This window comes from Somniosus microcephalus, chromosome 7 (assembly GCF_052327205.1).
Source record: "Somniosus microcephalus isolate GS21.2 chromosome 7, FLI_Smic_1.0, whole genome shotgun sequence".
In the NCBI taxonomy this organism is placed as follows: Eukaryota; Metazoa; Chordata; class Chondrichthyes; order Squaliformes; family Somniosidae; genus Somniosus; species Somniosus microcephalus.
Window position 1 is genome coordinate 100,138,785 of NC_140993.1, and position 22,796 is coordinate 100,161,580.

At 41.9% G+C, this 22,796-nt stretch overlaps 1 protein-coding gene across 4 annotated transcripts in view; it reads left to right on the forward strand.

The window, feature by feature from the left end:
* Nucleotides 1–22,796, forward strand: part of lpin2 (lipin 2) — a 119,503-nt gene that overhangs the window by 55,972 nt on the left and 40,735 nt on the right. For 2 of the 4 annotated variants that reach the window (XM_085992792.1, XM_085992790.1), the window contains exons 3-8: nucleotides 5,089–5,184; nucleotides 13,290–13,597; nucleotides 16,964–17,020; nucleotides 17,139–17,246; nucleotides 19,002–19,125; nucleotides 21,001–21,364. In XM_085992792.1, the coding sequence (XP_085848918.1) occupies nucleotides 5,089–5,184; nucleotides 13,290–13,597; nucleotides 16,964–17,020; nucleotides 17,139–17,246; nucleotides 19,002–19,125; nucleotides 21,001–21,364 (1,057 nt within the window). The remainder of the gene's footprint in view (nucleotides 1–5,088; nucleotides 5,185–13,289; nucleotides 13,598–16,963; nucleotides 17,021–17,138; nucleotides 17,247–19,001; nucleotides 19,126–21,000; nucleotides 21,365–22,796) is intronic. The other 2 variants (XM_085992793.1, XM_085992791.1) reach the window with 2 other exon arrangements.

Sequence of the window (22,796 nt, forward strand, 5' to 3'; positions counted from 1 at the left end):
TTTGTAATTGATTAACTTCAGCAAATGTGTATATTATTGTTCTTGTAAAAATGTTATTTAATGATTACTTAAAATGTTATGTACTATTTATCTAAAAGGGATGGAATTGTAGTGTATGTACCTTTAAGAGGAACTGTGTTTTTGAAGCCCCTGTATACTGTAGTACCAGTAGTGACCACTCGGGTATATAAGCCTGTGTAGCGTCTTGTGTTGTTAGTTCACCTCCAGACTTTGTTCAGTAAACACTTGTTAAATCAACTCCTGCATTCCGTGTCTCCATTAACACACGGATCTAACAGCGACATCATCCGAAAACGCAGCGTCAGTTTCCACATGACACCCAGCCCTACCTCACCACCACTTTTCTTGACCCTGCCGTGGTCTCTAAATTGTCAAACCGCTTGACCGACATCCAGTAATGAATGAGCAGAAATGTTCTCCAATTAAATATTGGGATGACTGAAGCCATTGTCTTCGGTCCCCGCCACAAACTCTGTTCTCTAGCCACCGACTCCATCCAGCCCCACACCGTCTGTCTGAGGCGGAACCACACTGTTAGCAATCTTGGTGTCATATTTGACCTTGAAATGAGCTTCCGACCACACATCCGCGCCATAACTAAGACTGCCTATTTCCATCTCCATAACATCGCCCGTCTCTGCCCTGCCTCAACTCATCTGCTGAAACCCTCATGCCTTTGTTACCTCTAGACTTGACCATTCCAATGCACTCCTAGCTGGCCTCCCACGTTCTACCTTGCGTAAACTTGAGGTCATCCAAAACTCGGCAGTTCGTATCCTAACTCGCACCAAGTCCTGTTTACCCATCACCCCTGTGCTCAGTGACCTACATTGGCTCCCACTTACGCAGCACCTCAATTTTAAAATTTTCATCCTTTTAAATCTCTCCATGGCCTCGCCCTTCCCTATCTCTGTAATCTTCTCCAGTCCCACAACCCTCTGAGATATTTGTGCTCCTCTAATTCTGCTCTCTTGATCATCCCTGATTTTAATCGCTCAAGCATTGGTGGCCGTGCCTTTTAGTTGCCTAGGCCCTAAACTCTGGAATTCCCTCCTTAAACCTCTCTGCTTCGTTTTCCTCCTTTTAAGACACTCCTTAAAACTTACTTCTTTGACCAAGCTTTTGGTCATCTGCCCTAATTTCTGCTTGTGTGGCTTGGTGTCAAACTTTTTTTTGTCTTGTAACGCTCCTGTGAAGCGCCTTGGGATGTTTTACTATGTTAAAGGTGCTATATAAATACCAGTTGTTGTTGTTGAAATTTATGACTAGCTAGTGTAATTATTCCACATGAATGATGTGCCTTGGCAAATACTCTGCTCATTTATAGTGGTTTAACTGGCATAAGTTTATGCTGCAATTACTTAGTACTGATTTTGAGTGACATTAATATGCAATTTTGGGAAATTTACCAACTGCTCATTAAAGGAGCCATTTGCTTCCTGCCCCTAAATACTTTATACTGTACTCTTGTCTGTCTAATGTTATTACATAAAAAAAACTTTAAATGGATATTTATGAAATAGTTAAAATATTTAATCTTTTACTCCCAGCATGGGGTACATCACTGGTTGTCCATTACTGGGTGGCAAAGATCCCTTGAGTGAAGTGAACCCAGTAGCCAAAACAGTGCAACATTCTATGTTACAGACTCTACTATTGCTTATTTATTTTTAAATTTGAAACGGTGTTGCATTCTTTTTTCAAGGTTGCCCAAGGATCTATACAGCTGCTGAATACAAACTATGTTTGTGCTATCATTGGATATGGTGGCTATCTCTACACATGTAGTATAAGATTAATTTTCACTGATCCTCTTGTGATTTATCAAACAGTGACTTTAAAACAAATTTAAAATGATCTTATTCTGTATTTTGCATATTGGACACATTTCCCCCTTCTCCCCATCAAGTACTCTTGTCCACCAGCCTGAATATAAAAGCCAAAGTGATATTAAAGCAGGAGTGTTGCACCATTAAACAAGTAAAAATATTGTGGATTAGACACTGGCACTGCATCTCTGGGACTTGTGTTCAAATCCATCCCAGAAATGAAAGTTCCCTGCCTACTGGTTATAAAATGAGCTTCGGGATTCTCAATCCAGTTTCTAATGGGCACGTATCCACAGCATAAAACTGTCCCTAAATCAGCACAAGTTGGTAGTCTCGCTCAGCGAGGCCACGGGGCAGCAAATGTGGGAAATGGAAATTTTACAATGGTGAAATAAGGGCCCAGAAATTCGGGTCGGGGGCTTCCCGCGGGTGGAAGCCCCCGACCTGCACTTACCTAGCGCGCTGGCCATTGAGCTGTGGGCCCATGTGGAATTCCGATCCTGGGCCTCCTCCAACTGCCGGCGCGCAGTGCTTGCGTATCCCAGGGGCGCAATTAGTTCGATGCGTCCCCTGGGATCACGTGGGCCATGGGGAGCCAATGGTAGTGGGGAATGCCCATTCATAAAATTGACAAGAAGAGCTGTCAAAACTATAAATACTATAAGCCCCAAAACATCGCTAAAACTTCAAAAAAATAAATTTAAATCACATTTTTAAAATAACTAATAAACTACATAAAATAACTATTTTAAACAATAATTTAAATTTTTGAAAAATTAATTACATTTTCTAACAGGGCTAAAAATAAACTTACCTTTCTTTAAAGTATTTAAAAATAATAAACCTGTGGAAAAAATGTTTTAATTTTAATTAATTCACCACTTACCTTGTTAAAAGCGGGCCTTGCGCCTGCTTTTTACATGTGTTGCTCCTGGAGACTTACCCTCCCGGAGAAACCTGGAAAAACAATGTAAGTTCAATGCGCACGCGTTCCACCTCTGAACCCCTTCTTTCAAGGGAATGGAAGCTCCGGTTTCCTGCGCATGCGCAGTGCATGCACAAAACTGGCACTTTTGTTGGGCCTATGCGTGAGTATGCAGTGCGTACTCGCGCGTGGGGACCAGAATTTCTGGGCCAAGATGTGCTCTTCTCAACTGGGGAGTGAAAACCATGCTATCCTGACCTGGCAATGCTTGATGCTGATGTTGGGTAGCTGAAATGGAAAGTTTTCATTCCCTAATTGGTACCTTTCACCTAGAGCACAACATTTGCATACAAGCATTTTAGAAAAATAAGCATTCTTTTTAAGTTAATATTTATGCTATTCATTTCTGCCAGGGATCTATCTCTCACCACAACTTTAGCAGAAGTAGCAGAAATGGCTATTTTTCCAAGATTTTCACTGATCTTCCACCAAAGCTAAGCATGTTGCATTAGCTGCATCTCGCTCTCCTTTCTAGAATGGCAATGATTTTAAAAATCCAATAACCAAAATGAAGAAAGAAATTCACAGATGTCACTGCACAAATTAAGTATATTTCAGCACTGAGCTGCATGACTGCAAATTTTGCTTTGTGTCTCAAATATACAGGAAGTGTAAATCAAATGCTTTTCTTTGAGGAGGAAATATTTTAGTTCTTGTAACTTATAATTGCATACATATTCAATTCCTTAAAACATCAGAACTTGGTCTTAAAAAGCTTTACATTGTTGTCATTAAATTACATTAGCGCAAATACACTTCTTGGGTGAGTTGGACCATTTGCGTTTTAAAGGGCATTTTCGAGAAATATCAAGAACTGTTGATTAGGACATAAGGACATAAGAAATAGGAGCAGGAGTAGGCCATATGGCACCTTGCACCTGCTCTGCCATTCAATAAGATCATGCCTGAACTTCTACATCTACTCCACTTTCCTGCCCTATTCCCATATCCCTTCATTCCCCTAGTGCCCAAAAATCTTACTGTTCTCAAGCTTGAATATAGTCATCAATTGAGCATCCACAGCCCTCTGTGGTAGAGAATTCCAAAGATTCACAACCCTCTTGAGTGAAGAAATTTCTCCTCATCTCAGTCCTAAATGGCCGGTCCCTTATCCTGAGTCTATGACCCCTTGTTCCCGACTCTCCAGTAAGGGAAAACAGCCTCTCAGCATCTACCTTGTCAAGCCCTCTAAGAGTTTTATACATTTCAATGAGATCGCCTGTCCTTCTTACAAAGCCCAGAGAGTATAGGCCCATTCTGCTCAATCTCTCCTCATAGGACAGTCCCCTCATCCCAGGAATCAATCTAGTGAACCTTCGTTGCACCCCCTCTAAGGCAAGTATATCCTTAGGTAAGGAGACCAAAACTGTGCACAGTACTCCAAGTGTGGTCTCACCAAAACCCTGTATAATTGCAGCAAGACTTCCTTACTCTTGCACTCCAACCCCCTTGCAATAAAGGCTAACATACCATTTGCCTTCCTACTTGCTTGCTGTACCTGCTTGTTAACTTTCTGTGACTTGTGTGCTAATCCCTCTGGATATCAACATTTAATTGACTTTTTAAAGAAAATTATTCTGCTTTTCCATACTTCTACCAAAGTGGATAATTTCTCACTTCCCCAAATTATACTCCATCTGCCACCTTCTTGCCCAATCATTAACCAGTCTATATCCCTTTGCAGCCTCTTTACATCCTCCTCACTGCTTACTTTCCCACCTAGCTTTGTATCATCATCAAACTTGGATATATTACACTTGATTTCCCCCCCCACTCTTTCCCCCCCCCCCCCCCCCCCCCCAATCATAAGTCATTGATTAGGGAGGAGAATGAAATATTGTAGCCAAAGTTACAGATGAAATCAATAAACAAGGCACTTGCAATATAATTTATTCTGTGGTCACCACTGTTAACAATTTTCCCCGTTCATAATTCACACACACATTATTTATCCATGGTCATTTGGGTGAAATCCTAAAGGGTGCCTGGTGTTTGATTCCTGCGCCATTGTGGCTCTGAACCCAGTGCTCCGTACTTTAAACATATACTGCCTCCCCCACCATCTCAAACTGACTGGAATCCTAATCCTCCATGATATTAAAGCTACAGTTTCAGTTATGAGGCTGTGTTTGAATGTGTCTTGCTTTTATAGCTGATTGGCATAATGCTTGAAGAGTTGTCTATGTGGAGAACTTATTTTGATTTTTTTTAAAGTTATGCAGAATTTATTTAGTGCTATTTTGGGATTTGCAGATTGACATAGAGATTAATGGGAATCCAGTGGATCTGCACATGAAGTTGGGAGATAATGGAGAAGCTTTCTTTGTACAAGAAACTGAGGAAGAAAATGTACGTAACAATTTTTGACTTGATTTGTAAATGATTAATGCAAATACAGTGTGTTGTAATATGATTGTGCCTTATGGCAAGTGGCTTAGAAAGCTGTTTGCTCATTTAACTGTCTTAGTGTTTAAGTTAGATGTAGGCCATGCCTCTCATGACAGAAATTTTTTATTGCATACTACCTAAATGAAATGCATTTAAAATCACAAAAGTAAAATACCGCAGATGCTGGAAATCTGAAATAAAAACAAAATGCTGGAAATACTCAGCAGATCAGGCAGCATCTGTGGAGAGAGAAAGAGAGTTAACCTTTCAGCTCGATGACCTTTCATCAGAACTGGAAAAAGTTAGAGATGTCACAGATTTTAAGCAAGTGCAGGGGCAGGGAAGGTGGGGGGGGAGGGAGGAAAGAACATTTAAAATCAGTTTGGTGCAGATAGGGGGAACACAATTTCCCACGTACATTATTTTATTTGCCACAATATTTTAATTGATTTCTGTTCAGTTTAAGATCAATGAAACAACTAAATAAGTATTGAAAGAGAGGGCAGGCATTTGTGGGAGATGGTGACTGGATGTGGTCACACATTCATACCACAATTTTTACCAATGAGTGTGCCACTGTGCATAATGGAAAGGGTGCCAGATCTGGTCCTCCTTGTAATAACGGAAACGTACCAAAGTGGAGAATTCACTGTGAAGCCGGAGGAAGAGTTATTTTTGCTTATGTTGGTAACTAGAAAAAAGGACCTGAAGTTCCAGAGTCCCTGCTCTATCTCCAGAGTGCTGGACTGAAACTCCCAGCCATTTGCTGCTGTAGATGCCCACACTGTCCCAGTTTAGGGGGACAAGATCATTAGCATGTTTCAGGTGGGTGCTTGGCATCTGTAGTGGCACCTGTATGGCGCTCACCCCAGCAGACCCCTGGAATGTTGGTGCAGCTCCATGCTCCTCCAACATAGCTGAGGAGGCCTGGGAAGGACCTCACCTGAAAGAGCTGGATGAGTCTTCATCTCGCAAAGTAGCTATCTGCCCGTCTCTGCAAGGTAATCAATCTCCTCTGGGATTGATTATCTTTTCTCCAAGGCATTTTGGGGCCTTTTGAAGGCACATAATGGAACCTACGCAGGTTGTATGTATAATGCACTGCCCCAGAAGGCCATAGAGGGCAAACTCAATTAAGGTGTTTATCCTCCCAAGTATCTTCCTTTCAGTGAAAGATATGGAGAACAGATAAGGAATTGAGGTTTTTAACAAAAGAGCTGCCAATGCTGCTACCAATGCTAAATAAATGGTAGAAAAGGAGGAATTACCTCCTCTTCTATGTGTGGCAATTTCTGGAGATTGTGAAGCTTTTGTGGGTGCAAGAGAGAAAGAGAAGTGGTGAACTTCCATAAAATAAGAGAACACTTGGCGTTTGCTGTGAAGTTTATGAAGTGATGGGACTCTGCTGTGTGTTTGTGTTATGGTGAAATTGGACCCCAAGGTTAGGATGGCAGGAGCTGGGACCTCCAAAAATTCTAAGATGTCTAAGGGTATAGTCATACTATAACTCTATTGTCAATGTAAAGTGGTTTTGTTTTAATCTGATGCCGTCGATCCAGTATAAGTATATCTTGAATCCAGAGTCAGGGCATGGAGTGAAGAGGAATGAGACTCCCTGGAAGAGGTGGTCCTGCACTACTTCATTTCAGAGAATTTGAGTGTTGAAACCAGATTTCTAGTGCACATTTCCAAGCTCCATTTTGCAGGTAATTTCACCAATGAACTTTCTAAAGGTGCTCGTCAGTTTGTCACAATGGGCCGTATATTCCAATCCCTACGGGTGTGTATGCACCTGTAGGGACATTGGAAATGCCTCCGTGGGCAGAGAGTTCCGCTTTCTGGAGACCTTCCACCTGCAGAAAACCCTTAGTATTCTTACGCCTGGTAAAAGCAGGCACAAGGCCTGCTTTTACCAGGATAAGAGTTTGAAAAAAGTTTTTTAAAAATTTCACTCATTTATCATTTAAAAATACTTTTTTTAAAAAGGTACGTTTATTTTTAGCCCTGTAAAAAACTAATTTTTTTTTCAAAAAATTACATTTTTAAAAATATTTAATTTATTGTAATTTCAACTAATTTTAAAAAGGTGATGTTTTTAAAAAAATAAAAATAAATTTTTTTTTTTTTTTTTAAAGTTTTACTATTTTTTTGGGTGATCTCCATTCATATATTTGACAGGTCTATTTGTCAAGTGTATGAAGGGAGATTCCCTTCTATTGGCTTCCCATGGCACACGTGATCCCAGGGACACTTGCAAACTGCCTGCACCTCTGGGATATGTGGGCCCTGCACACTTTGAGCTTGGAGAGGCGCAGGAATGGAAGTATAGGTGCCTCGCGAGCCCTCTGGTACATTCGGAGATTTTTCCAGATCGGAGGCCTCCAATTGGAAAATACGGCCCAATATTGAATTTAGTCACCCATTGTCAAAGGAGAACAGCTGCAACGGAGCAATTTAATACCAAAACCGATGTCACCCAGCGTTTGCAGTGTATTCGAACTAATGGTGTAGCCTCAACTTTGAGCAACAGATCATAGAAAGTTACAGCACGGAAGAAGGCCATTTCGGCCCATCGTGTCCGCACCGGCCAACAAAGAGCTATCCAGCCTAATCCCACTTCCCAGCTCTTGGTCCGTAGCCCTGCAGGTTACATCCCAAGTGCACATCCCACTAGTCGGGGGAACTCCGAAGTGTATCACGAACGCAGAAGGGGTGAGGAAAGGGAGTAGCTGGGGCAGCACTCCTGCTCTTCCTGGCCCCACAAGAATAATTTTTACACTTACCTGTGAATGCCTCCACTTCATGGATGATCAGCCATGATCTCGTTGAATGGCGGAGCAGGCTCGAAGGGCCAAATGGCCTACTCCTGCTCCTATCTTCTATGTTTCTGGTGCGACAGGTTTTGTTGAGCAGAGCAAGGGTGACGGACGCTCTGCCCAGTAGGCCATTAAAATGCCTTTTGGGGCCCTATGTACATCACAGGACTTTGAATTGTGTGTATTAATGAGGCTCCCGCCGGGTGGAGGGAGTTAGAATTCCCTCTTTAGTGTCAGTAAACTGGTTTTGTACCCAATGTGGCCCAAATTTATATGTGCTAAATATAATTCTTTAAAATAACAAAAAAAAATGAGATTGATTTCTTCTGGATTGAATTTGAGAATCCTCCACCTTTTTTATTTTGGACAGTTGATTTGAGACTATATTTTTAATTGTTCAGACCTAACCATAAACAAGTTACACACAGAAGTTTTAGAATTTTTTTTGTATTTTTCATGGTTTTCTCTGTGCTATTGTGCAATGTCGATTAGCTCTACCATTTTGATATTGGCATTTATATCTATACGCTGTCACGTTACCTGTGCCACTTTCCATGGTAAATACCAAGAGAGAATGACCGCTGAAGGCTGGGGTCGATTCTTCTACTCATCCCTTTTACCCCAGCAATTCTGTTAAATAAAATTATGCATGCAGAAATCTCGAGAAAAGGCTGCCAGAACTGCCTGACCCTCTTTCTGAAGTTCCTCTTTTCTCAGTTATTTTTGATGCGAAAAGAGGGAATTCCAAAGGCAATAGGGTATTGAGACTGCCACCAAAACCATATTCTCAAGTATACATAGGAAAAGGTAGGTGTTTCAGCACTAAAAATGTATTTCCATTCCATTGGTGTTACGAGTAGCAGTCCCTGCAAGTTTTAATGCACCAGGGGCAATGTTCCCTCCTAATTGTTTTTTTGGCCTGCACCGCTCCTTTAACAGCTGCTGCACTGGTCATTCAAAATTCCGCACAAGCGCTTTTTTTCCCCATTTATAAGCCGGCTCACCGACTGCACGGGGCCTGCTGACAGCGCAGCTTAAAGGGAACGTTGACCAGGGGTTATTTTCACTTGCGGGCGGAAAGCTGGCTGTTGTGGATTAGGCGGGAAGTATAATGGGCAGCTAATCCGCAACCACCAGTTTTTCTGCCCGCATCTAAAGTGAAAATCACCCCCCACCAATCCACTTTTCCCAAGTGAAAAAGTTTAGCGATCAAGCAAAACCAGTTTGCAAAACATTTTATTTGCTGTAGTATAGTTGACTATTACAAGTAAATAAAACTGCTGACTTTCTTCCCTTCCATCTTCCCCTGGCCCCTTTTTGAGAAGGGGGTGGGGGAGGTGGTGGAAGCTGGGATTTTCTGTTGCTGAAAATGTATATTCCTGGTTTATGGCCATGGTTACGGCCTTCTATCCTTCCAAAATAGAACAATGCGGCCAGTGTCTAGGCAATGTAAAAGATGACTTTTTTTTTTAAAAAGAGCATTATAAGTGTGTTTACTGTTCCCTTTTCCCAGCATCAAAAAATGAACCACTGCACTGTATAAACTCCAATTACCTATTCTATTTTTAAACAAAAATTATACTGCTGCCATTCAAACTGGTGCTACTCAATTAGGAAAAGTTCCACCCAATGACTCTGGTGGGGGTTGGGGAGGGAGGGATGCAAGTTTTGTTGAACTAAAGTGTTGCATCATTTTTTTTAAAAAGCTAAGCAGTTCCTTGTAAGTTAGAAGACTCGTCTGACAGGATCACGCTCTCTCATGTAATACCTGGTTGCCCGGGGCAGTTCACTTTGCTTTTTATTGTCCAGGGGATTGGATTTTAAAAAGAAGCTCTGTATATAATTTTTAAAAGTACCAAGGAAGTAGATAATTACTCTAGTAAAAAAAAATTGCTTCCTTTGTGAACATATGTTTTAAGCAGTAGCCAAGACATGTGGTTTTAATTATAAGCTTTGAATAGTGTTTTGTAAGAAAGCAATCCCACCATCCTCTTGATTTCATCAGCAGCTGGTTTCTATGGTTTCCTTCATCTACAGTTTTGTGTTTTAAGATTTATTTGGTCTCTTAAATTTGACATGCCTAGACCTCTGTCTATTTCTTGTACAAAAATCCAGTTATATTAATTGTTAAAATAAATATTTGAAGAAGCCCAAGCAGGGATTTTGTTTTTAATGCCCCCTGTTACTGTTTCAGGCTTTTGGGCCTAACACAAAAGCCTGTTCTCCTAAGAAAGCGTGAACTGAAGCAAGACCTTGTGCACAGAGTAGTGTAGGATAGCATGCCCCAGGCAAACAATAAGATTGTTTATTGTTTACTAGCTGGGGAGCCCCGCGTTGCGAGGGCAATTTTGGGGCGCTTGGTCTCCCTGCCCCTGTGTGTCCCCCCTCTCCCTGTCATGTCCTCTCCCTGTCCCTTCCCTCCCCTCCTCTCCCTCCCCTCCTCTGTCTCCCTCCCCTCGCCCACCCCCACCCCTCCCCCGCTCCCCTCTGTCCCTCTCTCCGGCCCCTCCCCCTGCCTAGCGCCTGAGGTCCGGTGCCGTTCCGATAGCGGGAATGCTGAGTGGCGGCCGGGAGCGGGCTCTTGCGGGCGGAGCGAGCCCCCCGCGATTTCCCGAGGCTCTCTCTTTCTCCCCCCCCCCCATTAAATTGTTATTTAATTCCCTAACACATCATTAAAATATTTACCTTAGTTCCCTAACACACACACACACACACACACACACACACACACACACACACACACACACACACACACACACACACACACACACACACACTGTGGGGGGGAAAAAATTGTGAAAAATCAAGACGGCGGCCACTCACCTCGGTTCAGAAGGATAAGGCCCGCCCACACACGCACCGATTGGTCGACCGGTCAGGTCACCGAAGCGTAAGATTGGTCAATCGTCGAGTCACTCGACACTCAACTGTAGGAAGGAACCCGCCGTCCGATTGGTGGACCTCGACGTCACACGGTCGCTAATGAGATGCTAATGAGCGGAACGCTGAACGTTTTTGGGATACCGCGGGCGGGATTTTTGTCCGGCCGAAACGTAAATACGCCTATGACCGGTCCGGAATCGCAAGCTTTCTTTTGAGGTGACGCACGCATTGGTACGCTCTGTAACTTTCAAACGTATAGAGAACGGACAGACATCGGGACAGACAGAAGAGCCGCTTTATATATATATAGATGGGTTACATGTAGAATTTACGTGTAAGAGTCGCGCTATGTGCCCCATCACTTCAGGAAATTATTAATTTCATTTTTGTAACAGACTAAACTACTAAACATTCATTCACAGAAATAAGCAAAACCAGCTGGTAGTTGAAGCCTGATCAAAGCAGCTGTCAACCAATTCAAGAAAGGGTTCTCATTGCAAATGTTTCAAAATAAATAAGTTTCAAGATAAATAATAGACCAACGTGTCTTGGAAAGTGGTCGGCACCTGATCCATACTAGTGGGTTTTTATCAAAATTATGTGGGCATCATACTTGTGGCGTCTCGCTTTGAACCTGATCAGAGTGGTTAAGTCTTGCATCTGACTTTGCAAGCTTATTGTTGCTGAATCCATCCCATTTATAGCTCCGCAACAGAGTTCAGCATATGGAAGCATTTCAGTAACACGCATCAGTATTCGTGTGATTTCCTTCAGCCTGAGCGAAAAATAAGTTTCATTTTTTGCTTTGGAGTATTTTTATGTGAATCCAAATGAAGTTCATAATTCAAAAACTAATCATCCTATCTATTAAAGGAGCTATAAGTTTATGTAAAAATCAGAACTTCTGTTTAGTGTCTGAGCAATCTTTAATTAAAAGTTATAGTAATTTTTTTTTTTTTTTTTTTATGAAAACAGTTTAGTTTAATTGATTCATTGACCTCAACATTGCCAGGAGAGCCATTATGGAATCTGATCTCCTAGACAGCAAGGGCACAAGGAAGAAAAACTCACCTCAGCACCCCCCCCCCCCCACCCCCGGCCCCAAAGACATTTTCCAGACAGGCTGCATGCCTGATTCCGCCAGTTGTAGGATCCCATTTGAAATTTTCAGGTACAAATGGGTGGAGCGAGAGTATGCAGCCCAGACAGCACCCTCAAGTGTGGGCAGCCCAGGAGCGCGCCACTCCCTCTGCCACCCAGAGAGCACAGGTAGTCTTCGCATCCCAGATGTTAACTGGCCTAACCAGTGGTTTTTAATTAGACTTCTGGTGGGTGCTGAAGAAATGGCTCAAAAAATATTTTGGGAGAATTATTGTGGGGCCAGGAGGAAAAGGATTGTGAGCCTCTGTCTGCCTGTGCTTCATCCCCTCTGGGATGGGATGCCTTCACTTTTGGGAACTCGGGAACCGATCGATTTCTTGAGCTCCCAAAACTGGCAAGGCACATGTTTGGCGGCCATAGCTCACCATCAGGATTCAAATGAGGTTTGATGCTAGGTTGGGACAGGCAGCGTGGCCATTCGCTCATTTCGGGCAGAAGTCGGAGATTCCTTCCCCCCCCCCCCCCCCCCCCCCCAAAGAGGCACCTAAGTAGGTTCTTTTATACTGGAATAGCTGTATGTCGAGTCCAATACATTCTGTAGAGCTGTCATAGTGCTCCAAAAATCACTAGTCGCAACACACGTTATGAACCTACCTTCTATTATCCCTGCCACAAGTTGGATCTATTTTTTAAGTTGGTGAATGCTCACCAGTAAGTAGATGCAAGTGTGTACAGGGTAGATGAATTTGTGTACAGTAAGCACTCCAGTTTCCTACTGACCATGATGGATATATAACCTTGCTGGTCTGAGTGGCAGTATTTAATGCACTTCATTTCACTTAAGAGCAAAATGCTGTTGAGGAGTTCATAGGTTTGAGATTAAAGCCAAGCTAATTTCACTAAGTCTGAGGCTACAGGGTAATTGGTATGGTAAATGGCTGTCACATTGGTGCAGTAAATGGTATTCTTGAGAGGTCGTGTTTAAGGCTTTTTATTTCTATGGGCTTGAGGCTTTTTAAAAAAAAAAAAATGATAGAGCAAATAGTTTTCAGTTTACAATTCTACATTTCAAAGTACAACACGTAAACTGCAAAAGATTTCTTTGTGATTAAAAGGTCTGGTGGTCACATATACTTTTCCTTTGTATATGTGAACATTTCCTGTGCTGTCTCACAATATTCTCTTAAATTATAATTTACCGCATTCGGTTTTTCAATTTAAATATTGCTAATTTTTTTTGTATGATGCAATTTTTTTTATAACTAGGAAAAAGTTCCTCCTCACTTGGCTACCTCTCCCATCCCTACAGAAGAAGGGCAGTTCTTCAAGGATGTGCAGCTGAACTTGGGAAAATCTAGAGCCGACTTGGGAATGGGGCAGAACTTGGAGAATATTGTGCAGGGCACAGCTCCAGAGACCACACTCTGCACCAGCTCGGTGAAGAAGAAAAAGCGGCGGAAGAAGAAATTTAAACCAGATGGCAAAAAGGAAGACCGTACATCGTCAGCTGGCAGTGAGGACATATTTGAAATGGACATGAGTTCTGAGGAAGACAAACCAGTGCATTCTCCCAGGTAAAAATAAACTTTTATCTTGTAGTTTGTAACTCTCTCTTAGAATTCCTTTTTTATTAATCACTGCTATTCTTGATTTCAAAAATGATTGAATAAGCAAGTAAGAAATTAAGCAAAATATATATTGGGTTTCCCTGATGACTCGGTGGATAAATGGACGGTCCATTGTAATACTAGAGATTGTCAGCATTTTGTTCTTTATAGAAACATTTAACTGTCAATGGATTTACTGATATCTGCAAGTGGACCTTATCCCCTATGATCTGCCTTCTGTGGAGTTCACGGTTTGACATCTAGCAATTAACATACTTGTAGTGATCGGCTTACTGAATTAAACAATAGTATTGTGCTATACAACCACATTCACTTCAGATTGGTGGCTATTAAATAGCAGAATATTCAGATTATAGTCAATACTATGTATTTACAATTAAATAGAAATATTGAGTATACAACATTCAGTAAAATACTATAGTACAAAACAAAGACAAGAAAAGTTTGTAATGAGTTAATTACCCTTTAAGAATAGACTTGAATATAAACAATCTTTAGTTTTTAAAGGCAGAAGCGCTGGTTACTGACAGAGAAGTTCAATTTTATTGTACCATTCTTAACATAATGGGCCAGATTTTAGTGAAAAAATTACGATGTCTGAACGACACGCCGTTATTAATGCGCAAATTGGCTAGCAACTTGTAGTGAGGAAGAGATACCCAGTGAATTGTGAATCGCCACAAGTTGCTGGTCGCTTTGCACTGCTCTGCCATTAGCTTTGCAAAAATAGCATCTTGCACTTAACCTCCCACTGATTTTCATGACTTTGCTGCATTTGCACATTAATTACCCATTAACAGCATAAGTACCCTTTTAATGATGTAATAATTGTTAATGACTGCCAATCAGCCTCTCTTGCCTAGAAACTAAACAATTATAAGTAAACAATTATATCCCATGCAGGAGGCGCATAGGAACACCATCACCTCCAAGTCACACAACATCCTGACTTGGAAATATATCGCCGTTCCTTCATCGTCACTGATTCTAAGTCCTGGGACTCATTCCTTAACCGCACTATGGGAGTACCTTCACCAGTGTGGAGTCTCATTCCTTCAGATTGCGAATTGTTTTAAGAGATTTTAAATGGCAATTTTGAAAAACAAATTCTAAATTTTCCTTTGTCTTTTTTTCTCTCGACCTAATCTAAAATTTCCTTCTCTGTAACTGATTTGACATTAAATTAATTCACTCTAATTTACTCTCCTTCTCTGTACTTCTGCTGTTTATTTCTCACTCCTTTAATCTCAATTAGTTAAGTAGATACACTGTTTTGTCCAATTGTTCAGTCTGGTCCCAGATGCCCTGTTGTCCTTGATGCACGTTACCAGCTTGCACTTCCAGCATCTTTGTGGGCTAAAAATGCTAAAACCTAACTTGCACGAACAAGTCTAACTAATGGGACATGCCGCGAAATGCTCCGCTCCAGCAAAATCTGACCCAATATGTTCCTCAAACGGGCCATTAAAAGTAATCTGTCTTGGTGTGTGTGTTGGCATGTACTGCATGTTTATAACAACAACAACTTGCATTTATATAGCACCTTTTAACATAGTCAAATGTCCCAAGGCACCGAACCACATGAGATATTAGGAGAGATCGGCAAGAGCTTGGTCAAAGAGGTAACCTTTAAGAAGCGTCTTAAAGGAAGGTAGAAAGAGGAGGTTTCGGGAGGGAGTTCCAGGGCTTAGGGCCTAGGCAGCTGAAAGCACGGCTCCCAGTGGTGGAGCGGTTAAAATCGGGGAGGCACAAGAGGCCAGAATTGGAGGAGCACAGAGGGTTGTCGGGCTGGAGGAGATTAGCGATAGGGAGGAGTGAGGCCATAGAGGGATTTGAAAACCAGGATGAGAATTTTAAAGTTGAGGTGTTGTCGGACCGGGAGCCAGTTTAGGTCAGTGAGCACCGGAGTGATGGATGAATGGGACTTGGTGCGAGTTAGGATACAGGCAGCTGAGTTTTGGATGAGCTCCAGTTTATGGAGGGTGGAAGATGGGAGGCCGGCCAGGAGAGCCTTGGAGTAGCCAAGCCTAAAGAGACATCTACGGATAGATCAGTATCTTGATTTAACTACTCAATTTGCTTGAATTCTGGTTATCAGTTGAACTCAACAATATTGCACACAAATATATAATAGATCAGTGGCTCAAAATACCCAAATGTATACATTAAGTAGAATGGAGTTATAATTCTCTCAATCCAATCGTGAGGATAATAATTGTGTCTGCGATAATCAAAACCGCAGTAACAATTTCTTAATAGTCATTGAAATTGCCCACTTTGAACTTTAGAGTGAAATACTTCGTCTGCTTCTGTGGTTAAAAAGAAACCAAGCAAATTAAAATTCTTGACACAGATCAGGAAGGTCCTCTGATTGATGCCTGATCCATGCTGAATTTGTTGGGGCAGCACAATGGCTTCTAAGCTCAGGAAGGTAAAATTATCCAATGATCTTTCCCTGATCACTCGTCGGTGAGCTCTGGTGAAAAGTGTGCAAGTGGGGATATGACCAGACTTAACTATGATGGCCTTCCAGCACTTGCTGTAGGCTCTCACCTAACCACCAGGGCAAGCTGCTGGTGGCCATGGAATCCTAACCCAGCATAAGTCACTGCTTTCAGGAGAGATGGGGAAAATATATGTCTTTCACTTGTTCATTTAAGTGTGTGTATGTCTGTTTCAAACTATTCAAAATTTATACACGGACCATTTTCCAATGTATTTGACAGATTTTCTTTTGTTTACAAATATATGCCACTATGATCGTGTAATCGAACCACTTGTGTGTTATGCGCTGCCTGAAAGGGTGGTGGAGGCAGGTTCAATCGTAGCTTTCAAAAGGGAATTGGATAAGTACCTGAAGGAAAAATGGGCCGAATGGCCTCCTCCTTCTGCGCTGTAACCATTCTATGATTCACTGCCCATTTTACCTGCCATTTCAAAGTTTTTTTCATTCCTTGTTTGTGCATATTGATTTGTTGGCTAATCATTTCTGGATCACTCGTCATTTGGTTTCTTTGCTTTGCAAGAGATTTCATTTGCGTATTCATTAAGTGTAACTTGAATGGAACATTGTGGAAGTGACTGTTTCCCACCGCAAACTCCATTCCCTAAGTACTAATGTTTACTTGAGAGAGAAAACAACACTGTAGATAACTTGAATGCTGAAAAAAAAAATCTGAGGGGGGATTACACTACGCCTTTTTGTCTCTAGGACTTTGGTTTGAATCCAACTCTGATTACAATATATTATTTTTCCAAAATTCACTGAAGTATTTGTCCTCCCAATCCTGTTTTGTGGCTTTGATTTTTCAGCACCTCGACTAGGTTCCCAGAACCCTCCAGTGTGTGTATTGAAAGCAATCATTTAAGGTAGTTGTGGTTTAGAAAAATTTGAAACACTTGCAAATATTTTCAGTATTAGATTTATGAATAATTTTATAAGAATGAAATAAAGTAAATGTAATTATTTTCTTTTTCTGTGATCCAGGGGATTGGTATACTCTTCTTTGAAGGAAAATGAGTTAAAAGAATCTCCAACCTTTCACCCTGAGGTAAATTACCCATATTCTGATGGTGATTTGTCTCCAAATGAGAGGTACGTAATACAACTCTAAATCAAAGCACATTATAACAAACCATATTTTTTCTCTCTCCTGCTTTTGATGTTTTTTTAATAAAATATTACATATTCATTAATCTAACAGAGAGACTCTCAAATTACAGACAATTGTCCTTGTGATGTGCAACCTGCTAGTATGAGTTAAACTCACTGATGTCATCTCAGTTATACTGTCCAGTTTCTAACAAGTTAGGCTTCCTGGCTTCCCTGAAACCGAGAATACCACTATGTCTGCACCAACAAGTGCATACTATGTTGTGCATCACACAAACGTCTGTAGTAATTTTGGGTTTTTATAGAAGCCTACATGAGCAGTGTGATTTTGATGCACAAAGATTATTATATATATGTGCACAAAGGATCGGCTTAATTGATAGGTGTACAACAAAATCCTAATAATAAACCTTTGTTTGTGTCAAAATACAATAGAGTGAGGGTCACGTTTCACTAGTCATACATATTTAGTCAAGGACCTTAGAAATGATTGGGATATTGTATGGACTAAATGTCTGTTCATGGTGAACCACTTGAGCACCTCTGGCTTTTAAATAGAATTAGCATTTCACAAACTCCTAATGCCATTGTAGGAAATTGCTACGATTTCCAACTGTGGCAATTCATTTGTGCAGTACTGTGTATTTGCGAAACTGTTTTCTAGATCTGCCACAGTTGTATGCACGCTGTGATCTTTACTACCAGAAATGGACCTGAGAATTCTGTGAGCAAATGAAGTTTTGTCCTTGGCTGGTAAGAAATTTTGGACAACTGCTAAATAAATATTTGGCAGTTTTTCAAGTACAGGAAACTTTCTGGTATCCGGCACTGACGGGACCGAGCTGGTGCCGCTAGATCAAAACTGCCGTAGAAACCAGCGCTAATGTTAAAACATACGGAGCTCAGAGCTCCGTGTGAAGCAACAAACCCTGTTGCTTAGCAACAGCTTCAAAACAGTCGGCGCAGCTTGTAAGCGTCTAGCTGAAGCTGTTGCTTAGCTACAGAGACGCTTGCAGAGCCAGGACTGGAGAAAAGAAGCAACGAAAAGAAAAAAAACTTATCTGAACCGACTCCTGAATTTTGCCGGTAGATAGAGCTTTCTGGACATTTAACCTCCGGATAAACAAAAGTTTCCTGTAGAGTTCCCCTTAGCTCAGTAGGCAGATACAGGACTGAGCCAAGTAGATCGGGGAAGTTCCAGATTTGTTCCTTGATCTGTGCCGAGTTGGTAGATCTCATTCTGAGCAGCAGTGGGGTCCTGTAGTTGGCCAGGTCTCCCACTCCTAATTGGTATTTAGGAAGTTCACATGATGATGTCTGGTTAGCGTCAGCACCCTGAACTTGTAGTTTTCACTGCAGGGTTGCGAATGAAGAATGGTTACTTTTGAGGTACTCCTTAGATTTGATCCCTGGTTTGTGCTAATCTCTGCTGAGGCATTCTACCTCTTGGGCTAGGGAGAGTAAGAGTTAGCTTACAGTTCTTGCTTCTAATTGCTACCCCTGCTGTAGTGTGCGGACAGGATGACACTTTTATATAGGCTCGCACATGGAAAAATTACCACTTGGACAAGATCCTAGAAAGCTGGCTGTGTCCATCAAAATTGACCCCAACATGAGTTTTAGATTGAGTAAAATAATTACAAGTCACTTAGAACCGTTGCTGACAGATTTGATTGCTTGTTCTGAAATATGATGTATTCCATTGCAAATGCAGTCTTTTGTTTTTCTTTCTTTTAGCATATCCATTTCCCAGCCCTTTTCCCCTAAAAGTGACTCGGAATTAATAGTGAAACCATCTGATATGCTGATGTCTGAGTCCCACATGCGGTGGGCGTGGGGAGAATTTCCAGAATCAACAAGGGTAATGAATTTAATTGAACTCTTAATATCCCAACTAGAATTACACTCTGGCATTATTAGAATGAATATTGGCAAATAAAACTACAGCTATACATTAGATGGTTAGCATCTTTTCTAATTGAGATATTGCCATAAAAGCATAAGTGCATAATTCTGACATTCATAAAGCATCATGATCAAGATCTAAGAAACTAGATGAATTTATGGGTCTTCAGAAAAGTCGGGAATTTAAAAAACAAAACCTTGCATGAAGATTGTGATTATTTTAATGGTTGAAGTCCTCTTTATAGTTGAACTCGCAAGGTATTTGAATCTTCTGGACCAATGGTGTTAACTATACTGACTGCAGGAAAGAGTAGAATTGAGGTCTGGAAAAGGAAGTTCCAATAATTAAGAGCTAGGTTAAAGAGCAAGAACCCAAGGGAAGTCATTTTCAGGATTACTCCAAGTATTGAAAGAAAGACTGACTTGCATTTATATAGCGCCTTTCATGAACACCGGGTGTCCCAAAGCGCTTTACAGCCAATCAAGTACTTTTTGAAGTGTAGTCACTATTGTAATGCAGGAAACGCAGCAGCCAATTTGTGCACGGCAAGCTCCCACAAACAGCAATGTGATAATGACCAGATAACCTGTTTTAGTGATGTTGATTGAAGGATAAATATTGGCCAGGATAACTCCCCTGCTTTTCTTCAAAATAGTGCCATCCTGAGAGAGCAGACGGGGCCTCGATTTAACGTCTCATCAGGAAGACGGCACCTCTGACAGTGTAGCACTCCCTCAGTACCGTACTGGAGTGTCGGCCTAGATTTTTGTATTCAAGTCCCTGGAGTGGGACTCGAACCCACAACTTTCTGACATGGAGGCGAGAGTGCTGCCAACTTAGCCACAGCTGACACTATTGCATACTACTCCATATAGAAACAGCACGATAAAGGAGATAAATGCATGACTGGAGAGATGGTATAGGAGGGAAGGGTTCACATTCCAGGGTCACTGGGACAAATCCTGGGATAGTGTGTTCTCCAAAGATTGGATGGGCATCACCTGTACAGACCAATGTTTTTGCTGGGTAAGCAACTACTGTTTATGGGGAAGGTTTAAAGTAATCTGGAAAGGGGGAGATGAGAAACAACATAGAAGCAGAAAGGAAAACCAGTGCCATTTTATGTTTTATAAGAAGGGGCATTGAATACAGAAGTAATGATGAATTTGTACAAGTAAATAATGAGGCCACTGTTAGCATATTTTATTTCAAAATTGTCACTGATTGGAGAGAAAAGTTAGGAGAGATTTCTTTATGCAGATGAATTGCTTTGCCACAGGAAATAGTCGAGACAGACTATTGCATTTTTCAGTGTATAGTTGAATCTAAATATTTTAAGATTGTTTATCAATGTATGAATGGTGGAAGGATAGTGTTTTTTGATGATGCATCCTAACACGCTATTTGCTTTCACAGTAGTCTTGCAGCACTGGTCATAGACCTTCAATAAATCATGCACTAAACCCCCAGGTGCTGCTTCTCACTCGGCATCCTTGTGTACACAATCCTGCATGGTGCGTTTATCTATACAAGACTCGAGTCATTCCGCATTGCACCCAGATCTGTCTGTATTCTCTTCATCCAAGTTCCTTGCATCCCCACTTAACTTGCATCATCACCCCGTCCCCAATGCCTCCATTGATGAAGAGCTTTCGCCATTGGTTCATAATTTTACTCATCTTACTTTCCATTCACCTGAACTGGTTTATATGTGACTATTTGATTACTTAAATAAAATGTTTTAATTCCTGCTTTTCTAAGTCAGTAAAAGTTAAATTGTTTCCTTAAGGCACAAGTGAAATTGTAAAATGTTTGATTTGAACTTTACAGGTTAATAAAAGGGAGAGACTGGAACAGCCAAAAACCTTCACTATTACACCATCTGAAAACACTCACTTCATGGTTATTCTCAGTTCTGATGCCATGGATGTGGATGTCATCGATGGGGAAAGCACAACTCACACAGTATTAAAACCTGAGCCTAGAGCGCCTGTGAACATTAGTCAGACCGTTAGTGACTGTGGAGTTGCATCTTCTGAGGAAATTCCTGTTGACGTACTTTCACAATCCCCACATTCACAGAGTATCCCAACAGCTGGAGTCTCTGTAATGTCTCAGATGGACAGCTCCCCTACAGACCCTGGAATACAGACTCCAGCCATTACAAAATTAGATTCTCCATCAAAGAAAAAAGGTAATGTCTTTGCATAGGGTTCCCACTAACGCTATTTTGTTTCTTTAAGAGGATATGAGCATGTGATAATTAATCTGTATATTACTGATTTGTATTGCTTAACATCAATGGGTGAGATATCCAAATGAAGCATTTATTTTTGGAATTTCATTTTAATAGCCCAAGAATGTAGAAACGTTGATTTCCTACCCAGTGCCGCTGGAATTCTGAGACATCAATGGGAATGCAGGGATATTTGTTCAACTTAAGTAATTATTTACACAGTGGTATGAAACCTTGCTTTTTGCTGCAAAACTCTCCTTGAGGCACAGCATGTCCATCCATGCCCACTTTGAAACAATGTTAAGTGATAGAATTTGGCTGTGTTCCATGAATTTAAAATGTAACTAAGTATTGTGGGACCTGTTTCAAAGTGCATTGTTTTGTTATCCATGGCACTGTGCTGAGTTTTTTTTTATCTGTGCTGTAGCCAGTTTATAGTTCAGTTTCAGGAAATGGACTAGAATGCAGTCAAGCTGGGCAGACTATTAATAAAGGAATAAAGGGGGAGAAATTGGGTGAGTAGCGCCTAAAGAGGCAGTCAGTGGCTGTAGCGCCACTGGCTGCGTCTCCGGCGATATTCAGTAGGGGCGCTAATGGTGGTGTTAGGCATTTGCGCTATGACGTCATCGGTGTGCGCAGCGCCCCATTCGTGCCCCGTTCGCGATATTTGGTAGCGAATGCCGCAGTTGCGCCGCTCGCTACCTGCGCCCGGTTCACGGGGCCTTACTGTGCAAGTTAAAGTGGAGGTGCGGGGCGGCCGCTTTTTCGATGGCCGCCTGCCAGCACCTCCGTCCCCGGCCTCCTAACCCCCCCCCCCCCCCCCCCCCCGCGGCATTGCCGGCTGTTTCCCGCGAGCCCGGCACTTCTCCTTGGTGCCGGGCTCATTTGCCGGCATTCGCGATCGGGGATCGCGCTGTTGCAGGCCCCTCCCCCTTAACAGTGGGAGGAAGGCCTGCAGTACCGCAGCGTGTGGCGCTGCGGCACGTTGCGCTGCGATAATCAGTTTCAGCGCCCCAAAAGGGACGCGGAGCGCCTCGAGCTTCGCCCCGTGTCCCTCGAGGGGGCACTGAAACTGAATTTCTGGCGATCAGTATCACTCCGATCGCTGCGCTAAATCCTGCGCTCAGGCGACTTTTGCGCCCCAACCCAATTTCTAGGCCAAAATGTTTTAGAAGCATTTGCAAAATGGTGAATTACCAAAGAGAAAAGATGCTATCTGCTCACTCCACTTTTGCACGTCAGAAAACAAAGGTGCTTATCAAGTACAAGACCTGATCTCTAACATTTAAAAACTTTTAGGCCTGCATGCAGATAATTTTTTCAGCTTTATGTGGGGTGGGGTGGGGCGCATGGAAGTGAGTTTGCTTCCCTTGCACCAGGAAAGTAAATC